General features: G+C 37.9%; 1 protein-coding gene across 2 annotated transcripts in view; it reads right to left on the bottom strand.

Moving 5' to 3' along the window:
* XRCC4 (X-ray repair cross complementing 4) overlaps positions 1-18,413 on the bottom strand; it is a 169,117-nt gene extending 150,704 nt beyond the window's left edge. The window contains exons 1-2 of one of the 2 annotated variants that reach the window (XM_040580497.1): positions 18,268-18,413; positions 9,834-10,021 (exon numbers count right to left, since the gene is read on the bottom strand). In XM_040580497.1, coding sequence (XP_040436431.1) covers positions 9,834-10,021; positions 18,268-18,406 — 327 coding nt within the window. In that variant the 5' untranslated portion in view covers positions 18,407-18,413. Of the gene's footprint in view, positions 1-9,833; positions 10,022-11,550; positions 11,630-18,267 lie in introns of those variants that run through there. The other variant, XM_040580498.1, reaches the window with a different exon arrangement.
* Positions 18,414-18,936: the final 523 nt, after the last annotated feature.

The following is an 18,936-nucleotide window of genomic DNA, read 5'->3' as shown; positions in this document are numbered from 1 at the left end:
CACAAACCAACACACTTAGTCACAGCAAATGGTCCCAGTCTCACCCTGTGGTAAAACACTGTGTAACTTATCTTCCTGGCATCCTAGCCACAAAGAAAACAGATTGCTTTAGAAAAATGGATTCAAAAAATTCTCAAGGACCATAGACAAAAGGGAAAATTACATTAGCATGGTAAACCAAACCCATTTGCAATAGTCAGGCCTTCATCAGGTTTTCAGTAGTGACACGTATGAGAGTCTTGTGAAAGCTGTTGAGCCCAAGCATTCATCTCACTTTCCTCAACCTCCAAATCGGTGCACTTGTCCATTTGTAATGCCCCTTGAATCTGTTTTGACATTCAAAACACCAAGCAGTAGCCTAAGAGTTAACAAACAAGTCCTGTCCGCCCATCCCTACCACACACAGTCTGGTGGAGTTATTTTTCTCACAAATTCAGAACACTTTTACCTTGAATAATTTGCACTCTCTGGTGCATTGAACCACAAAGATGTTAGAGATCTATCTGATTATATTATCTTCTTGTATAGTTAGGCGTTATTAAAGATGGACATAAACACTGATTTTCTAACAATAAAATACAACGGTTTTTTGTTGGTTTTTTTTTTTTTTAAAGATAGAGCTTAATATCCATGAAAATTGCTAAAGCTATTACAAGATACACTGCGTGCTTGAAGAGAAAGAGCTTTTCATTACTAATCAAGCAATTTTGGAGGCTACTGTGGAACAGCTTCGGTATTTGCTTCTTTTGCTTATCCTCTCTCAAGACAAAGTACTGGAGAACAGGAGATTGGGGGGGGGGGGGCGGGGATCTTCTTGATCTCCTATAACTACCAGACAGGAGGCAGGAGGGGGTTGGTCTCCTCTCTCAGTTAACAGGCGCCAGGACAAGAGGAAACGGCCTCAAGTTATGCTGTGGGAGGTTTAGAATGGGTATTAGGAAAAATGTCTTCATGGAAAGGGTTGTCAAGCATTGGAATAGGCTGCCAGGGAGGTGGGAAAACCATCATCCTGTTTTTTAAATACTGGAGGTGTTTAAAAGATGCATAGATGCAGTGCTTATGGACATGGTTTAATGATGGGCTTGGCAGTCCTGGACTAGCGGTTGGACTTGATGATCTCAAAGGTCTTTCCCAACCTAAATGATTCTACGATTCTACTACAGCTACCTTATTTCTGCACCATATTACACAAAGATATTTCCATTTGCCAGTTTTTACAAAAAAAGACATCTCAAACTTTTTCTTTTCTTACGTTTCAAGGTAATTTCAATATTGAAAAAAAACTATAGCAGAACTAGTGTGTGTGTTGAAGTTGACTGGAAGCATCTACTCAAAGCTTCGAGGCTTAAAACATATCCATTCAATATTTTGTACTTGTAAAGGTTCCATTTTAGTGCACAAAAAAATGACCAAACATTATTACCCTGAGCTTGAGGGTTTTTCTCTGCCTTTGCAGGTAGAAAGTGGAATGCTTCCTCTGGAGCTGTACAAGCATTTCTGAAGAGAAATATAGGTGAGATTCTTGCTGTTCTTCAGGCTCTGACTGTTGTGCATTCTTACAGAGAATATGGGACAGGGTCTTGTAACGAAGTTTTAAAACTTCTAAACAGTAATCTTTTCCAGAGTAACTCTTGTCATCTTTTCCAGATTAACTACTGTCGTCTATATTTTTCTTGGGAAACTAAGGCTTGTCAATATGCCATGATTTAAAGATTTTCCTCCTAAAATGAAAGCATTTGTACTCAGCTGTGTAAGTAAAAGTAAGCCTTGATATCTACATAGAGATTTGAAATGCACAGCAGGTATGCTTAAAAGGGAAAATCTGAAGGAATCGAGGAAGGGAGGGAAGATAATACAGTAACATCAGGAGGGAGAAAGGACAACTGCCTTTTCTTCTTGTATAAATCACATAAATATCCATTATTTTGCTGTTTTAAGAACATTTTACAGTTATTTTTAATATATTTAGACTGTCACTGCACTCGTGAAACAAGAAAATGGCCTTGATAGTGTCATTTACAATAGGCCTCAAAACCAGTTAAATTACTATTTTTGTTTAGTTGGATAGTTCCAGTGAAATCCACAAATCCTAACAGGCAGGGAGAAAATGTAAGAGTACTGATTCATTGCAGTGTTTTGATTCTTCCTTTTTCAACAATCCCTCATTTTTAAAGGTATTTACTACGAGCATTTTAAATGCATTTCACCCCAACAGTTCTCCAAACTACTGCTTAGCAGGAGCAGCAACCAGACAGCTAAACAACCAAATAGCTTATTACAATCAAATACCTTAACAAGGAAAACGGCATAAATAAATTTTCCAGGCATTTTGTCAATTATTGTACACATATTAATATTTTGGGGGAGAAAATGATTTTTTTCTGAAAACAGCTTTTCTTACCTCAAGGCTACAGAAGTGATCCAATGCATTTGAAGAGTACCTACAAGTCCTAAAGAGTTCATCCAGGTGAGATGGAGAAAGTTATGTAGCACTTAAAAGTCTGAGATTACACAAAAGGTAGCACTTGACAGTTTTACTATACAAGGCCCACTAGTAAGCTATTTCTGAACTGGGCTTCCAAAAAATTTATTCAAGCGTACACTCTTAAATCCTGAAGGACATAGATATAAGTGATACAGAAGAATCATTGCTTTTACAGTGATGTAAATTTAATCGTATTCTCTTTCTGTCTTTTCAGTTGAGCAAGTTAGTCGAATTGCCTGGGAAACAACCTGAACTCTCAATGACCTTTGTTATGCAAACAACATATCCTCAGTGGTTTGGAGCAAAGTAACTATTTAAACCTTGAACCAAGACAGTTCGGACAGCATAAATTCTACCAATTCTACTGCACTCATTCAGTATGCTGTGAAGATTCCTGGTTAGCATGATTTTCTCCAACGACTTAACTTGTATTAAGCTCATAATGCACTCACAGAACAGACCACAGAAAAGCAGCCACAGGAAATGGAAGAGACAAATAACAGCATCTCTTCCATCAGTCTAATTGGCAACAGTACTGCATCTAAGGTGGAATTTCTTAAGCATATATCCTCCTTGTTTACAAATTTATGTGAAAGGCAAGAAAAAAACCAGAGCCTGTCACATTACTGTAAAGACGACAACTGCTAGCACTCAAATAATTGTTTATCAAAGGCTATTTAATCAATTTAATTGCCAGTACCAAAAAAAAAATCTTGCCGGATTTCCATTATTTATTATATGTGGAGTGACTCGCTAAAGTACTTGGAAAGATTTACTTCCAAGTGGTCACCTACTTAGATCAAGCGCTAAATCACTGACTCTGTGATGGTGTTTGTTTAGGTGGCAGCAGTTTAGCTGGCCCAGCCTCAATGGCCCCTTACTGAGATCTCTGTGTGTGTGGCCCATTTTGCACTGCAGCTGGCTTGACACACAAGTCCCACTGTATACCAAACCCATTGTTATTTTAATGTGACTCTTAACAGTATACTTTGCCCTCACCACCCTAAAAACAGTTCCTAAGGGCAGAGTGCTGTACGCCCTACAGCAAAGCCACCTGTCATAAGGAAGATAAATCCCAAAATACATCAGAATTTTTAAAGGCATAATTTTTTAGGCTCAGCTACATCAGGCTGCAACGCAGCTAGAACAAGTATTTATAAAGCTTGTTTCACAAATACACAGCATTTTATCTTTTTTGATCACTGTTTCAAAAAGATAAGGAAGTACTAAAATTCTCACGGATGTCCCTTAAGTTAGATGCCCCTTAAGTTAAAATTACATGCAACTGCGACACTGCAAAACACACGTTACATAATTCATGTCTGATTCAGAGGAGATCTATCTACCACTTAAGTTTTCCATCCATTAAAAAAAAAAAAAACTAATAGCATCAACACCTAAGCAGAATCATTCATTACATAAATCCTACATATACATCATTATTATATATTAATCATTATAAAGATTTTTAAAAGGATTTGGAGACACAGGTTTGTTTTCATCCTATCAGAATAGGGCTAGAGTAGTTGCAAGCATTTACTTTTAAGCATCTAACTTTGGTGGTAGGTAAGAGTTCATGTAAGGAGTCTACCTGTTCAGCAACTAAAGAACAGGTGAACTGTAAACTGTAGTCTTCTGAATGACAGCTACACAGACGCTGTGAATGACTCCCCGGATCTTTACTTGTGCGGATGGCAAAAGCTATGCAAAGAATTGTCACAGGGTTTTCAAATCTGGATGCAACCTGCCTTCTTAAACTCCCCTAAGCTGCTACAGATCTCCCCGGCCTTCAAAATAGGGCTTTGGCCAACAAATGTAATTCCAGCCTTAATGAGCCTGCACCAAAAATGGGGAAGTAATTTTGGAGGAATCATAGATGGGTTTTTAATCTAAAACTTGTTTATTTCCACAGGCAAGTTCTTCCCTATCAGCTAGGAAAGGAAAACCAAAGTGATCTTCAAGGCCCTGTTTGTAAGCTTACCTCGATGAGATGTTTACAATACCAACTTCCATTGCTATCTGAGAGAATCACTCAGCAGACTCACAGCTGTCCAGTGTTCCGTCTAAGACTATAAATGACACAATAAACTTTGAATAACCAGCCTGTGGCACCTAATGGGAGATGATATTCATGAAGCAAATTTGCAAAAGTTACATCCTCTGCCCTATTACTCTTCAACTTGTGTTTGTGTATCTGTCTACAAATACCAGTTCCTTAGTGAAGACGTTCATTGCACCACAGGAGCTCATATATGCAGTAGTCTAGGCTGGCAAACTGAGATTCACAGGTTTCATGGATGAAAAAACCTATTAAGTCACGTAATGTACTATACTGACAATGCAGGAGAGTTTCTTACAGCGCATTTTCCATTCCTTTACCCAGTCTGTTTTTAAGTAAATGATGCAATGGGGCTGCTACCACTCTCTCTGGCAAACACTTCAGCAGTAAAACAAAATTTCTATGTCAGAAAATATTTCCCAATAATAGGCCTACATTTTCCTTCGCTAAATGTCACTCCATTATTTTTATTTGCACTCCTATAGACCACCCAGTACAGTTTTGGCACATAATTCTATTTTAGGGAAGCAGATCTTTAAGCAAGCCACTCCAAAGAAGGTAAAAAATACTTCAAATACCACAGTTTAGTACAGTTATGGAAACTAAAAATCTGTATCTACCATTTATCATTATCAAGCGACAATTACCAGTTGCTAGTCCAAAATCACCTACAGATATTCTCTACCAGAAAACTGGAAAATAAATGTGCAAGTGCATCATTAAAAAAAAAATAAAACACTACTAATCAAACCCTCAGAAAAACAGACTATTGAAAACAGTGTATTTCAGATTTACACATTCACTAAGCCACTGAAAATTATGTATGCGTCTATATATTATATTATATGTGTATATATATATTATTTCAACATTGGTAATTACCGAGCTGAAAATTATGGTCATCAAGAGAAAAAAAATGAAGTGACACTGGCAACACAGCTAACTTTACTCCACATCAGTCAATGATTAAATTACTGATCCGTAACACTGTAAAGACTGTTTTTTAAGGTTTAAAATTTTAAACACTAACTTCCGATGCACTATCGTATGAAAACTTTCATTATTTATAACAAATTAGAATCTGTTTACCAAGTTCCCAGTCTATATACAAAGCATGTAATCATGTACAGAGTATGTTTCACATGTGCAGATATTTGCAAGGAACAGGGATCAACAGATACACCGTGATGTACACAGATGTAGCAGTATACTTCAACATGGATGTGATATAAAAAAGGAGTTGTAGTTTATCACTCTCTCTGCTTTCTCAGGCACATTCTCTTTGTGAATTAAAGTAACAAAAACTAGTAAACACCATACTATTATTAACTAGTGTGTATAATAAATGCCTCTGTTATATGGGACTATTCATTTAAACTGTGGTATCTAAAAATAAATATGAGTTTTCTTAGCAAGAAGACAGAATAAGCAGCAACATATCTTACAAGCTGCAAGAATTTACCATTGTGAATTCTTTAAGATGCTCTTAAAATGCTCATATCAGCTGAGGTATACCCATTCTGTACCCAAACCTCACAGACTTTTCAGCCAGCAATTATTTATAGACTGTGTAGATATCATTTGTTAATACAGACCCAGGACAGAATTCAACTGAATCTATGAGGTATGTAGAAGGAAAAAGGCAAATTCTTTTGTGGAAATTCTACTCTTCATTTTTGATGGGAATTAGTGGTTTATGCAGACTAGATGAAGAACTATAGCAGAGCACTTCACTGAAAATTACTGGCTGAGATGAGCCTAGATGACTGTTGGTAAGTCAACATCATGCTGTAGGCAGGTTTCATTAAAACCAATTCAAATAATCAAGTGTGTACACAGGCATGCATATATACCTCTAACAAAAGGCATACTGATTTTCCAAGAGCTATTCTTAGACACTTGTGTACCTGAGAAAATTTGCAGTAATAGATAGCTGCATGAATTGATAAGCATTTTATAACTCACAAAGTACAACAATGCATTTCAGAAGTTTTGGTAGTTTTTTAACTGCATTATTTAAGACTAAACAAAACATTCAGTGTTCAAAAACAACCAACCACATCTTCATGAACACTTTTCTGTGATCTCTTCTTTTGTCATGTATCAAATGATAAAAACATTGGTTTAAGAACAGTAACCATTTAATTATTCCTGATGATTTAATGGACGTTTCTCACAATAGTGGTTAATAATATAATAAGGTAGGAGAAAAGAAGTAGGGAACTTGAAAGTAGTATTAAGTACACTACTGTCGAAATCAGGAATGATTGTTCTTTCTTCTTTACGTCCACATTTTTAAACAAAAACCATGCAGACTAACTGTATCTCTCAGTTTGACTGCAGGTAGCACCTCTAACAAAAGAAATGCAGTACTTTAACCAAAAGTTCCCCTCTCTCCACACACACATTGCCACCTTCGATCCATCCCCGCCACCCCACAATGCTCTTTGCAGGACTGTGAAGGTTGTAGTTTGCATATGCATACATTTGCTGAAATATGAAAAGAGAAAAATATCCACGACTAAATGAAAGACACAAAGACAAATACCCAGTAAGAAAAATAAGTAAGGCTAAGAGACAAACACTGAATTTAAGTCATGTTTAAGTTGCAGAGTAGTTTCTCTAGGCTTCCTCTGTGGTAAACGTACATTTAGCTGAACCTCAACCCACTGGATATACAGAGCCCAAGAAGATTAATTTCCTAATCTGATGCTGAAAGAGATACATTCTGAATACTTTCAGAGAGAATTTGCAAAATGTTTGAAACTTATACACCTGAAGCTATTTGTAATTCTGAGAAAAGCTTAGGCAATTTTATTTGTAGGCATTATTTTTTTCATCCTCTACTAAACTATGTGTATTTTCACACAAGAAGCGACATCTTTTCTAAAAAGTCAAAATCTTTTGTCACCCAAAGTTAAAACCATGCAGAGCAATCAGGACACTTTGTATTTTCAATTTCTTTGGCCAGATTATTATTTTCCCAAATTGACATAAAGATGTTTTCATATGAATTAAATTTCTTGTAAGCCTTAATTGATGGAAACACATAATAATTGGGCCCACATATATGAAGATATTTTTCCTTAATAAAAATATAGTATGTATTTCATCTGTCTGGTATTTAGAATATATTATGTGTGACACAGACAAGAAAAACAGGATTCTTAAAATTACTGCTCTGATTTTCTAAGTACAATTTGGTCCTAACCTTGTAATCCTTCTGTAATACAGTACTTTTGACCTAGACCCTTTGTGCACAGTACTGAGCTCTGTGCACTCACAAGAAGTGTCAAGAAGGGGGTACAGAGCCCATAAAGCCTTGCGTAAATACATAGAAATACTGATAATGCAGACTGGAACGCTTATATCAACTAACTTTTAGCACCTCAGTCAACAGCCAAATTGTGCTAAAATTTCCTATATTGCACAGGGAAAAAGGTCTATAATGAAGTACCCTTAAGAAGTTAAACTTCATTCCACTGAATCTCTTTCTCTGCTTACTAAAATGAAACCAAGACTGACAATAAGCACTTGAAGTGAGCTGCTACTGATCAGGTAATCTGTATTGCCCCCCTCTTTAAAGTGAGTTTCTCCTTATCCAGGAGAGACATACACAAAATACATCCATTCTCCAGCTTCAGGTTTGTGACAAATACCTGTACTGCATTCTTTGCCTATTTCCAATATAGAGGAAAACAGTATTTCCAGCTTCCACTTCCAAGAGAAACATCCCAGAGAAAGTAGTGTCTTTGGTTTCATTTTATGTTCCAAGTCAGACACCTCTCCCAGCTTCTTAAAAGATTATACCTGCTAAAATTAGCCAAATGAGAAGCAAAGGATGTCCCAATGGTCAGAAGAAGAAATATAACAGAAAGCAGGTGGGACAATCTCTAGACACTTTGCACTCAGACACAACCCCATCCTAGATTTTTTCCCCAGGGAAAAGATTTGTCCAGACATTCCTACTCTTCTCTATCTGCAATCTTGTCTCCATTCTCTGCCCACAATTTTCTTGCCCTTCATAATGCCACTGAAACCGATTGCAGAACTGTGCCCTGAACCGGATCAGTGCAGTTTTAAATCAGTGCTTTTTAAACCCAGATTACTTCACTAATGTGGCTGAGTGGTAAATCAGCCCCACTGCTATCCTAGCACAACTGAAGCTGTGACAAACCTGGGGAAAGGCAGAACATTAATTTCTGGGGTGTGGGAGGTGAAGCGTATAAGCAAAGATGACTGCCTTAAATTAGGTTCTTTCCCAGAAAAGCTTTAACACAAAACCACTACCTGAAATAACCAAAAGTGTCTACAAATACAGATTATACTGGGTTTTTTCTTGCTTTAAGAGGATCTTTTCCTTTGCAGCCTGGAAACCAACATGGAACCACATTCCCAGTTGCAATTTCATGCATTTCCAAGCAGGAAACAATTTTAGTGTAGCTTTGAAAACCTTTAAAGCAACAGAAAAGCTCATTTTAAAATTATGTTTTAGCATGTGAAAATAATCTTACTTAAATTTTAATATTTTTTTCGTATGTTGTTTAGGATAGAGAGAGAAAAAATAAACAAGCAAAGAAGAAATGCATTGGGGGCCGGAATTTTAAATGGGAAGCACAGTTCTCAAGTTAGGAATTAAAAGCAAAGTTACAGTTCATGAAACATACCATCCTAATAGTAAACTACAGCTTTAACGTGTAAGCATACATTCCTTAAAAAAAACTCAAAACACAGATCATAGAATGGTTTGGGTTGGAAGAGACCTTAGAGACCACCCAGTCCCACCCCCCTGCCCCGGGCAGGGGACACGCCCCCCCCCACCCCCCCCCCCCCCCCCCCCCCCCGCCCAGGCTGCTCCCAGCCCCGTCCAGCCTGGCCTTGAGCCATGCCAGGGATGGGGCACCCACAGCTGCTCTGGGCAGCCTGGGCCATCTCACCACCCTCACTGTAAAGAATTCCTTCCCAATATCTAATCAAAAACTATTTTCTTTCATTTAAAACCTTTATCTGTCATCCTACCACTACACTATTCAAAAACTTAAATAGAGAAGTAATACTGTTATTCAGTAGCATTTAAGAAAGCAACAATAGTTCTATTGATACCAGGTTTTGGGGAAACCACAAACTTGTTCCTAGTTTGGCCCACGGCAGAGTTCACAATATTAATTCAATCTCAAACATGTATCACAGATCTATTCAATTTTAAAGAAACTAATAAAATACAGAAATGTACCAAGATGGTTGTTCTCACAGTTTACCACTCAAATTTAAACATTTAACTATACTTACAGAGCCATCTTTCAGATTTTTTTCATAGGAGAAGTGACACTCCATATTTTCTTTATCTCTTGAAACAGCAAAGTTATATTTGCCAGCTGATTCTTCTCCAGCTATCAATGCTTTCTTCAGTTCTTCAACATACTTTTTTCTATCCATTTCCATGTCGGCAGCCTCCCTAGAAACGTCAGCTTCAGACACTATCAGAAAGAAACGTATGAGAAATCAATATGCGTATGTGTATGTGAACACGTATATATATTTATATGCACATACGAACACATGCTCACACACCTTAAAGGACAGGCAAATATTAGTAGACTATTCTTCCCCTGACATAGATCGGTATGCCAGACACCAATGGAAATGTAGCAGGAATACTGTGTTTTTCATGAGAATTAAGTCCTGTCCCTTTTTTTCCTGTCTCAAAATGGTTTATTGCTACTAGCCCACAATTCTACTTGCCTAAAGTTATTCTGAATAACACTAACCTTACAACAAAGACTGGAATGTTTTAACTATGATTTATTGTGCCCTCTCAGTTCTCTTTGAAAGTACGTAATCTAAACCCAGTAAAACAACAGATGCAACTGTCTCCTCACACATTCTTGATCCAGTTCTCCAAGTTTGTAACTTACAACAACATAAAACAAAATAAACTATCAATTTACAAATGAAGCTACATCTGGAGACTTGAGAATCCATCTTTTACCATTCATATTCAAGGACCACTAAATGGGGAATGTTCCTCCAGTTTGCATTACATCAGGTCTAAAAAGAAGACTTTTTTCCATTCCTTTGAAGATGAAGAATGGTTGAATACAGTACAGAACAGGCCAATAAAGACATACTGTCATTGAGATCCCTGATAGCCTTTCCTGGCTGCTTTTGATCATTTATTTCCTCCTAAATCTTCTTTTGGTTAACACTCAAACTGAAATGGCAGCTTACCAAGACTACTCACCTTTCACTAGGAGCAGCAAGAAACAGTTCTTGATTTTACCACCTGGGCCCCTGGTTATTTTCCTTCCTTTTTATTTTATTTTACATACTGTATCCTCAGTACTTTTGAGATCATTATGCCGACTAACTCTAATGAGAAGTGTAGAGTTTCTTGCACAGACAGATATAAGCAAAATCTCTAAAGACAAGATGTGTATAATATAATGCAGTCTTTTAATGTGTCACCTAACAACACAGTATTTTAGATTGTTTACTTGATTAATTTTCTTTTGACCGATCTTTCTGAGGAAGACTGCTCTAAATTGTCACTTCTAGCATCTGCCCAGCATTTGAGAGACCAAGATGTGGAAAAGGACATTAGTTTGTGACAGCCTGAAAAAATAAAAACCACAAAAAAAAACCCAAACAAAACAAAACAAAGGAAACAAGACCACACACACCAAAAACCCAACAAAAAAGATCCAAAACACATCCTTCACAGAACTGCAAGTGACTCTAAAAAAGTATCCCCCTTAAAATCCTCATTAATAACTATAACAACTGTATTTCTTCTCTATACAAATGCCTTTGAAGAGAATTTCATATTGAGACATAAGCCCGCACATGTATTGGAAATCCTACTGTAAGAACAGCATTTCAAACATGAGCCTGTTCAAATTGCCTCATTTTTCTTTAATTTTCTTGATACAGTAGCTAACCTCATATTTCAAAGGAGGCAGTATATATCAAATCAATCCATCGTATAAAAATACCAAGAAAAGCCTACCTGCATCTTCTTTACTCCCTCTCACCAGACATTAACTAATACACACTGACAAAATCTCCTTGAAACTTCTCTCCTCCAGGCTGCACAGTCCCAGCTCTCTCAACTTCTAGCACTAAAGATGCTCAAATCCTTCAGTCACCTTCATCAGCTGTCACTGGACTCGACACTGTAAGTTCACATCTTTCTTATACTGGAGAGCCCAAAACTGGACACTGCATCACAGGTCTCACCAGGGCTGAGCAGAGGGGAAGGATCACCTCCCCTGACCTGCTGGCAACACTCTCAAATGCAGCCCAGGAGGCTGTTGGTTCTCTTGGCCACAAGGCCATGCTGCTGACCCATGTTCAGCTTCCTGACCACTGACTCCCAGGTGATTTTCAAAGAGTGACCTGCTTCCAGCCAGTCACCCAAGGCACCGGTACAGGCTGGGGGCTTCTTCACACCTAGATATACAGTTTTGTACTTGCCTTTGTTCAAACTCATGAAATTCCTTTCAGCCCAGCCTTCCTCCAGCCTGCCTAGGTCCCTCTGAATGACAACCCAGTCCTCCATCAACCCTTCCCCCTAGCTCTGCATCATCTGTAAACTTGCTGAGGATGCACTGGGTGATGGATCTATTATGTATAGATCTAGTAACTGGCCTCCAGCTAGATTTCACGCCACTGATCACAACACTTTGAAATGTGGTTGAACCCGTTGAGCTCAATCCACTTCACTGTCCAGCTATCTAGTCCATACTTTACCAATTTGTCCATAAAGGTGTTAGAGGACACAGTGCTGAAACCCTAAAGAAAAAAAAAAACCCAGCCACTGCCCTTCCGACATTCAACAAGCTAGTAATTTCAGAGAAAGTTATTGGGTAGGTCAGGCACGAATACCCCTCTGTAAATCCATACTGACTACTCACCATCTCATCCTTAGTATTTTTTGAAATGGTTTCCAGGATTATTCCTCCAACACCCTCTGGCTGACTAGTCTCCAGTTACCCTGATGCATCCCCTTATCCTTCCCCAAAATAGGAAAGACATTTCTTCCAGTCCTTAAAAACAACCCTCGATCACTATGTGGCCTCACAATGACATGGGCCAGATCCCTCAGTACTCAGTCACATTCAACCAGGTCCCATGGACTTGTAGACACCCAGTTTCTTAAGATATTCTCTAACCTGATCCTCCTCTAAGGGTAAGTCTCCTTTGCTCCTGACCTTCCCACTGATCTCAGGGGCTTGGGATTTCTAAAGCTAAATCGTAACCAGAACCAGCAAAGACTAAGGCAAAGAAGTCACTGAGTAGTGCCTCAGCCTTTTTCATGTCTGCTGTCACCAGTCCACTGCCCCATTCTGCAGCAGGCCCACATCTTCCCTCATCTTCCTTTTGCTACTGATTAGCCTGCAGAAGTCCTACTTGCCCTTCACATCCCATGCCAGATGCTATTCCAGGTGGGCTTTGGCTTTCCTAACCCCATCCCTGCGTGTTTGGTCACTGTCTCTGTATCCCTCCTTGGTCACCTTACCCTGGCTTCCAACTCTTGCATACTCCTTTTTATGTCTGGTTTATCCAGGAACTCTTTGTCCGTCCATGCAAGCCTCCTGCCACCTTTGCCTGATTTCCTGTTCCAGTGAGATGAACCATTTCTGAGTTTGGAGGAGGTGATCTCTGAAAAACTAACCCTCTCTCCTAAACCTCTCTTCTCTCCAGATCCGTATCACATAGATTCTTTCAAAGAGATCCTGGAAGAGGGTATAAGTCTGCTCTCTTTAAACCTAGGGTTGTTATCCCACTTTTTACTCTTTTCTCTCCTCTTACGATCCTGAACATCAACTCAACAGTCACTGCTGCCAAAGGCTGCCCCCCGCTTTGACTTACCCAACCAGCTCTTCCTTGCTCACAACTATTAGCTGTTGTAGTCTTCCTCTCTACACATCTCAAAATATGGAAAACATGATGGTAGACTTTACCGATCTTAGACTTAATTGAAGGGATTTTTGTTGGATTTGGGGCTTTTTTGTTGTTGGGGAATTTGGACTTTTTTTCTTTTTTAGTAACAGGTCACAATAACCAGTTAGGTCATCTATTCACAAACACATTAACTATTTTTGCACACAAAAAAGAACTACTAACTTGCTAATCACCTTAAGCGATTAACATATGACTCCAAAATCTGATAAGGCAAGTCAGTCACTTAACACCCCACTCTATTACTCTGTTCCTAAGAGAGAGGCTAACAGGTAAAAAAGGAGGTGCAGGTGGCAAGAGAGAGCATGCTGATGTCACCACTGCAAGGAAATAAAGACCTGACACAAGGAGCAGCTACCCCCTTCTGCTGAAAATCTGAGCCTGCAGATATACTCAGTTAAGAAGATAATTAGTGGGTCAGAATCACATTAGTTATCCCCTAGCACATTTCTTCCTAGACAGATTCAAATGTGTTATTCAAAAGCTAGAAAGCAAAGGGAGGCAAGGCAACTGAACTGCTTTGGAGTTATGGTAAGGGAAAAGAAAAAAAAAAGTAAAAAAAGAACAGAACAGAATTAGGCTCAATAAATACGAGCCAGTCAGTCAGTCTTCTGTCACACTAAGATGAAAAATGTCAGACTTATGACAGTCTGAAGTCTGTCACAAAGTTCCCCATATTCTCCTTAAAGAGAAAACACTTAAAAATGTGTGTTTTCTGCTCCCCTGTTCTTTTAAAAACACAAAAGAAAACCTGTCACACTCATACTAGCCTAACAAAGTAAAAGGACAGGGCAAAATACATAGCATTTTACCAGATCTTCAGAAACACAAACATTCAGCAGATGTAAGAAATTGCAGAAATGTTATTATACATTAAAAAGAATGTAGAAGTGCTGTGGAGCATGCATTAGAATAAATCAGAAACAAAATAACTCTATGATCAGTATTACTAGATTGGGGAAGATGCTTATATCCTCACATTTTAAGCTGCATTATCTATGTTGCAGAGAAGGGCTGGGGGTGGGGTGGGTGGGGGATGGGAAATGGAGGAGGTTGCGAAAAAGAGGCCAGGGACAAACAAGTGTGACATACTATGTATGTATGTCCCTCCAGATTTGCAAATTCAATACGTCTGCCCTTCATACATGCACATCTCCCGAAATGGAAACTCTGTTCTGCTGTCCATTGTAACAGATGTAATAGACAATCACACATAAATGTTTTTGTATACAGGCTAATACTGATGACCTTTAGGGCACTGAAATATGCTGATTCACCTAATAAACTAAACATTCAAAACATTTATATTTTAGTGTCATCATTTGAAGAATTCAAATTTATTCCTACAACCCTACAAGACAAATTTAAGCAGAGCAAAAGTAAGTAGGAGCACTCTTCATTAAGTTGGGGGTTAAAAAAATCTTTATGAAAAGGAACACAGAACACAGAGAAAGAGCAATGGAACAAGGTGTAACAGAACCCTTTTCGCACTGCATGGACATCACAACCATCTTTTTTCTAATACGTAATACCCTTCAGAGTCCAAAACAGAAGGTCACGCATATAGCCAGACAGTACTTGTCCTGCAAACAGGACTTCTGAGTGCAAAGCCACACTATTTCGCTGCAATGCTGCATCGCTGCCTTCTTCCTTATGCCCCAGACACAGCTGCAGCTGGCATACAGGGACATGAACTAAAGCAAAGCCAGCTGGCAGCACGGCAGACATGAAAAGATGTACAAGCAAGCAACTACTAAGTCAATGTCAGTTGTGCATTAATCCTCACACATTGAGGCTGACAGGTATGAATTTCAGAACAGAACTTGGTACCATTACAAGGGGTGCTACAAAGCTGGAGGTTGTAAACTTACACTATTACACATGCTACCAGTTCTTTTGTACCTCATTGCAAGACAAGTGTTCAACCCTTAGCTCCAACATAACTAAACGTACCCAAGTACGTCAGATGAAGTAGTAAAAGTATTTTCCAAAATTTTTAAAACATAACTTAAGCATGAAATTGATGTTATCAGAAAGGCTTAAGACTTTAACAACTCACAGCTGCATCTTGGTTTTTTTTTAAAACTGAAAGCAGCACTTTTAACATTCATATAAAGAATGATACATTAGAAATACTGTCAGGAAAAAAGCTGAGCCTACATGTTAGTGAACAACTGGGGCTACAGTGCTGGTCAACACTCATCCTGCACAGCTAACAATCCGCTACAAATAGCAATGCAGTGGGAAAGACAGGCAAGAAATCTACCATCAAAACATTTCTATTTTATTATAAGCTCCAGTTACCAATCATTTCCACATTAGTTAGCTTATTGCTTGTATAGGACACTAGGCAGAGTTGAGAGAGAAAAGGCCACTGGTACATCAGCAATCCCTTTAAATCCCTCAAAACAGTACAGACAGAAATGTGGAATACCTTGCAGTATGAGGCAAAGAGGGGCAGAACAAAAATAACTCAGATATACTTGCAAAAATAAGTGTATGCCTACAATGATTTCAACACTGAGGAAAAAAATCAGATTTTTCATTAAAATAAGAAAGTTAAAAAAACAAAAGATACTAATACACTACAATAAAGCACTGTGGGTTTTTTTTTTCCTGTGGTGCCTGTACATGCTGCATGTTACCTTATCTTATAAGGCTAGTAGAACTGATCAATCGTTAGAGAAACATGAAATGCATAAATTTATATAGCTGTAGTTCTTTAATCCTATACCAAGTTAATACATGAGATCATATTGCATATTTGTGTGCTTCTCCTCCCCCCAAGATTTACTTCTTTTTTTCCCTCCTTAAATAGGACTCCTAACACTTTTCATCATCACATTAAATACACAAAAACCGCAAAAGACAACTCAGTCAGCAACCCTCATTCACTTCTTGGTAGGTCTTGCCAAGCAAAATAATCCACAGCATGAACAACCCAAAAGGGATTTCCCATAGCAAGCATTCTCTGACCACTGCTTTCCCTCCAGGTTTTGAATTTAGAATCTAAGCAGTCTCAAACATGATGCACTAACTTAGAAATAAGTGATCTAAACCAACACTGAGTGTATGAAAACACAGATCTGCACAGCAAGAAAGCCCTACGCATAAGGACTTCAACTCCTAATGAAATTATTCAAAGGACTATAAATTCAATAGGAATTCTTTAGAAATTCAGATTCTTGCAGAAGAAACAGAAGTACTCTTCTTTGGATGAGTACCTAGTGCTCATGCTAAGACTCTTGGGGGTTTCTTTCTTTCCTTTTGATAGAGTGAATTCCTCTTGCTTTCACTGGGCCTCTGTTTTGGAAAACCATCATCAAGCCACTCTGCCACACGCAGGAAGTTAACAAAATGAGAACCATGTTCACATATTTTTTTCTATACTCTTCCAGTTACAGAAAAATAACAGATTTTAAATTTACAAAAAGCTGATTCTTTAAGCTGGGGATTTTAAATCTACGTAAGAACCACCAGAAAAGCTTTTAAACAGAAAAACCAGTATGCTCAATTAGTTATTTAATCAATGTTAACATTCTTTTATTGTTATTTTTAAAATATGTAATTTGACTATTCTGTTGTCAAATCAAGAAAGAAAAACATGTCATAGCCAGACTACAGGGAACCAGCATTGAAATATACGTATTTGTCTTGTGCAGGAACTCCTAATCAATAGTGTGTTTGAAACGTTAAAAGGAATATGGAAGAGTAGATTCAATACATATGTAGACATATTTTAACTTGGTCATGTTTCCTAGATCTGAAAGGAAGGTGAAAATTGTATTTAAAAGAAAGTTAATGAATGATTAAGCTTCTTTTCAAACACAGAAAGTATAGACACACACATATATATCGTGTGGATCTGTATATAGATATTCTACACAAAGTCCTATTTTATTTATTTTTTTTAATATGTATCAGGCCTGTTTGAAAGCTTGGCTTATGTAGGAACTGGGGAGAAACAATGTCCTCTGGGCAGGGAGAAGGAAGGAAGGAAGGAACCACATGGCCTACTATTCTCATAATTCAGAAAAAAAGTCAGGAAAACATTTTTGCTTACAATACACTGTAACACATGTTATTTTTTCCTCCTTTTGAAACATTTTTGCCACCAAAAGCCTTTTCATTAAGTATTTGATACATTTCTAAAGGAACACACAGATCTTTCCTTCTTCAGCTACCCATGAATGAGAGGCATGCTCTCATGAGATCCATGCTTTTACTTAGGTTTCCAAGTGGGGAAAGAAAGAATCTCACAGGCTATTTTTTTTCTTCTGATAACTTAGACCTAGGAATAAAACACTTTCTTGTCTATTCTCCTTCTCAAAAATTCACCTCAGTAGCAAATAGAGCCACCTTCAGCTCTCAAGATTTTATGAAACCATATATAAAAATGCTTCATGAACTATTGTTTCCAAAAGGAACTTGCATGACACATTTGTTCTGGAATCTGGATAAAACACAAAAGTGGTACTCCAATATCACTGCAAGAAATTATATTCTTGAGGAAGGACAAAACACTGCATATACATATGCTAAATGACTTAGTATTGGGTTTGACACAAAATCTGTCCAGATTTGAAAGATCTCTGAACATGTCCGAGAGGATACCAAAAGATAACAAAACCATCTACTCCATCACTGGGGAGAGATAATGGTTGTAAGTTTCTGGTGCAAGTTATGGGTCACAGTTTAGAAAGTGCTTAAAAATAATAAATAATAGTAATAATTTCAAACTTTTGTTTCTTTCTACTATTACCTGTCCCAGTCCATGCACATTGACCATCAGTAAGTATTATACCAAAGCCAGCGCCTAAATCTTTTTCCCACGACACTTGAAGAAAATATGTTGCTTCTGGATCAGAAACTGGATGAATTCTGTTCAAAGTCTTCTCCATTTTCCAGACACCTGTTCAGGAAGTAAGATAATCTTATTATAACCGGTGGCTTATTTTCCAGAGGTGCTTAGCAATTTCATGTAACTAGCTGCGTAAATAAGTAAATAAATAAATAAAAGACACAAATATAAGCATACTTAGAATTTTATTTTACCTTCCCTCACAAATTCAGTTTTTCAGAGAACTAGTGATATTTCCAAACAGAAAACTGGATTACAGTACGTAAAGTTTAAAAGAGCAGTGCCAACAATCGCATATATTTGAATAGTCCCAAATTAACAAACTGTCAGGAAGCTGGGGAACAGAAAATTACAATACACAAGCACTTCCCCCTGGCTACGTTTTTAACTTACTGGCTGGTATCACCCAACATACAGTGCATGGGTAATAATTCAAAATAATCAATGTTCATCTGGACGACTGCCATGTGAAGGCACGCTACTAAGTTTCACTGCAAAGCAGAGGTTTATAATGAATGCCAGCAACTAAAGTAGTTATGTAGAAACCTGGATCTTGCAGAGAACAAAATT

Source organism: Falco naumanni, chromosome Z (assembly GCF_017639655.2).
Source record: "Falco naumanni isolate bFalNau1 chromosome Z, bFalNau1.pat, whole genome shotgun sequence".
In the NCBI taxonomy this organism is placed as follows: domain Eukaryota; kingdom Metazoa; phylum Chordata; class Aves; order Falconiformes; family Falconidae; genus Falco; species Falco naumanni.
This window is presented reverse-complemented; position numbering and strand designations above follow the sequence as displayed.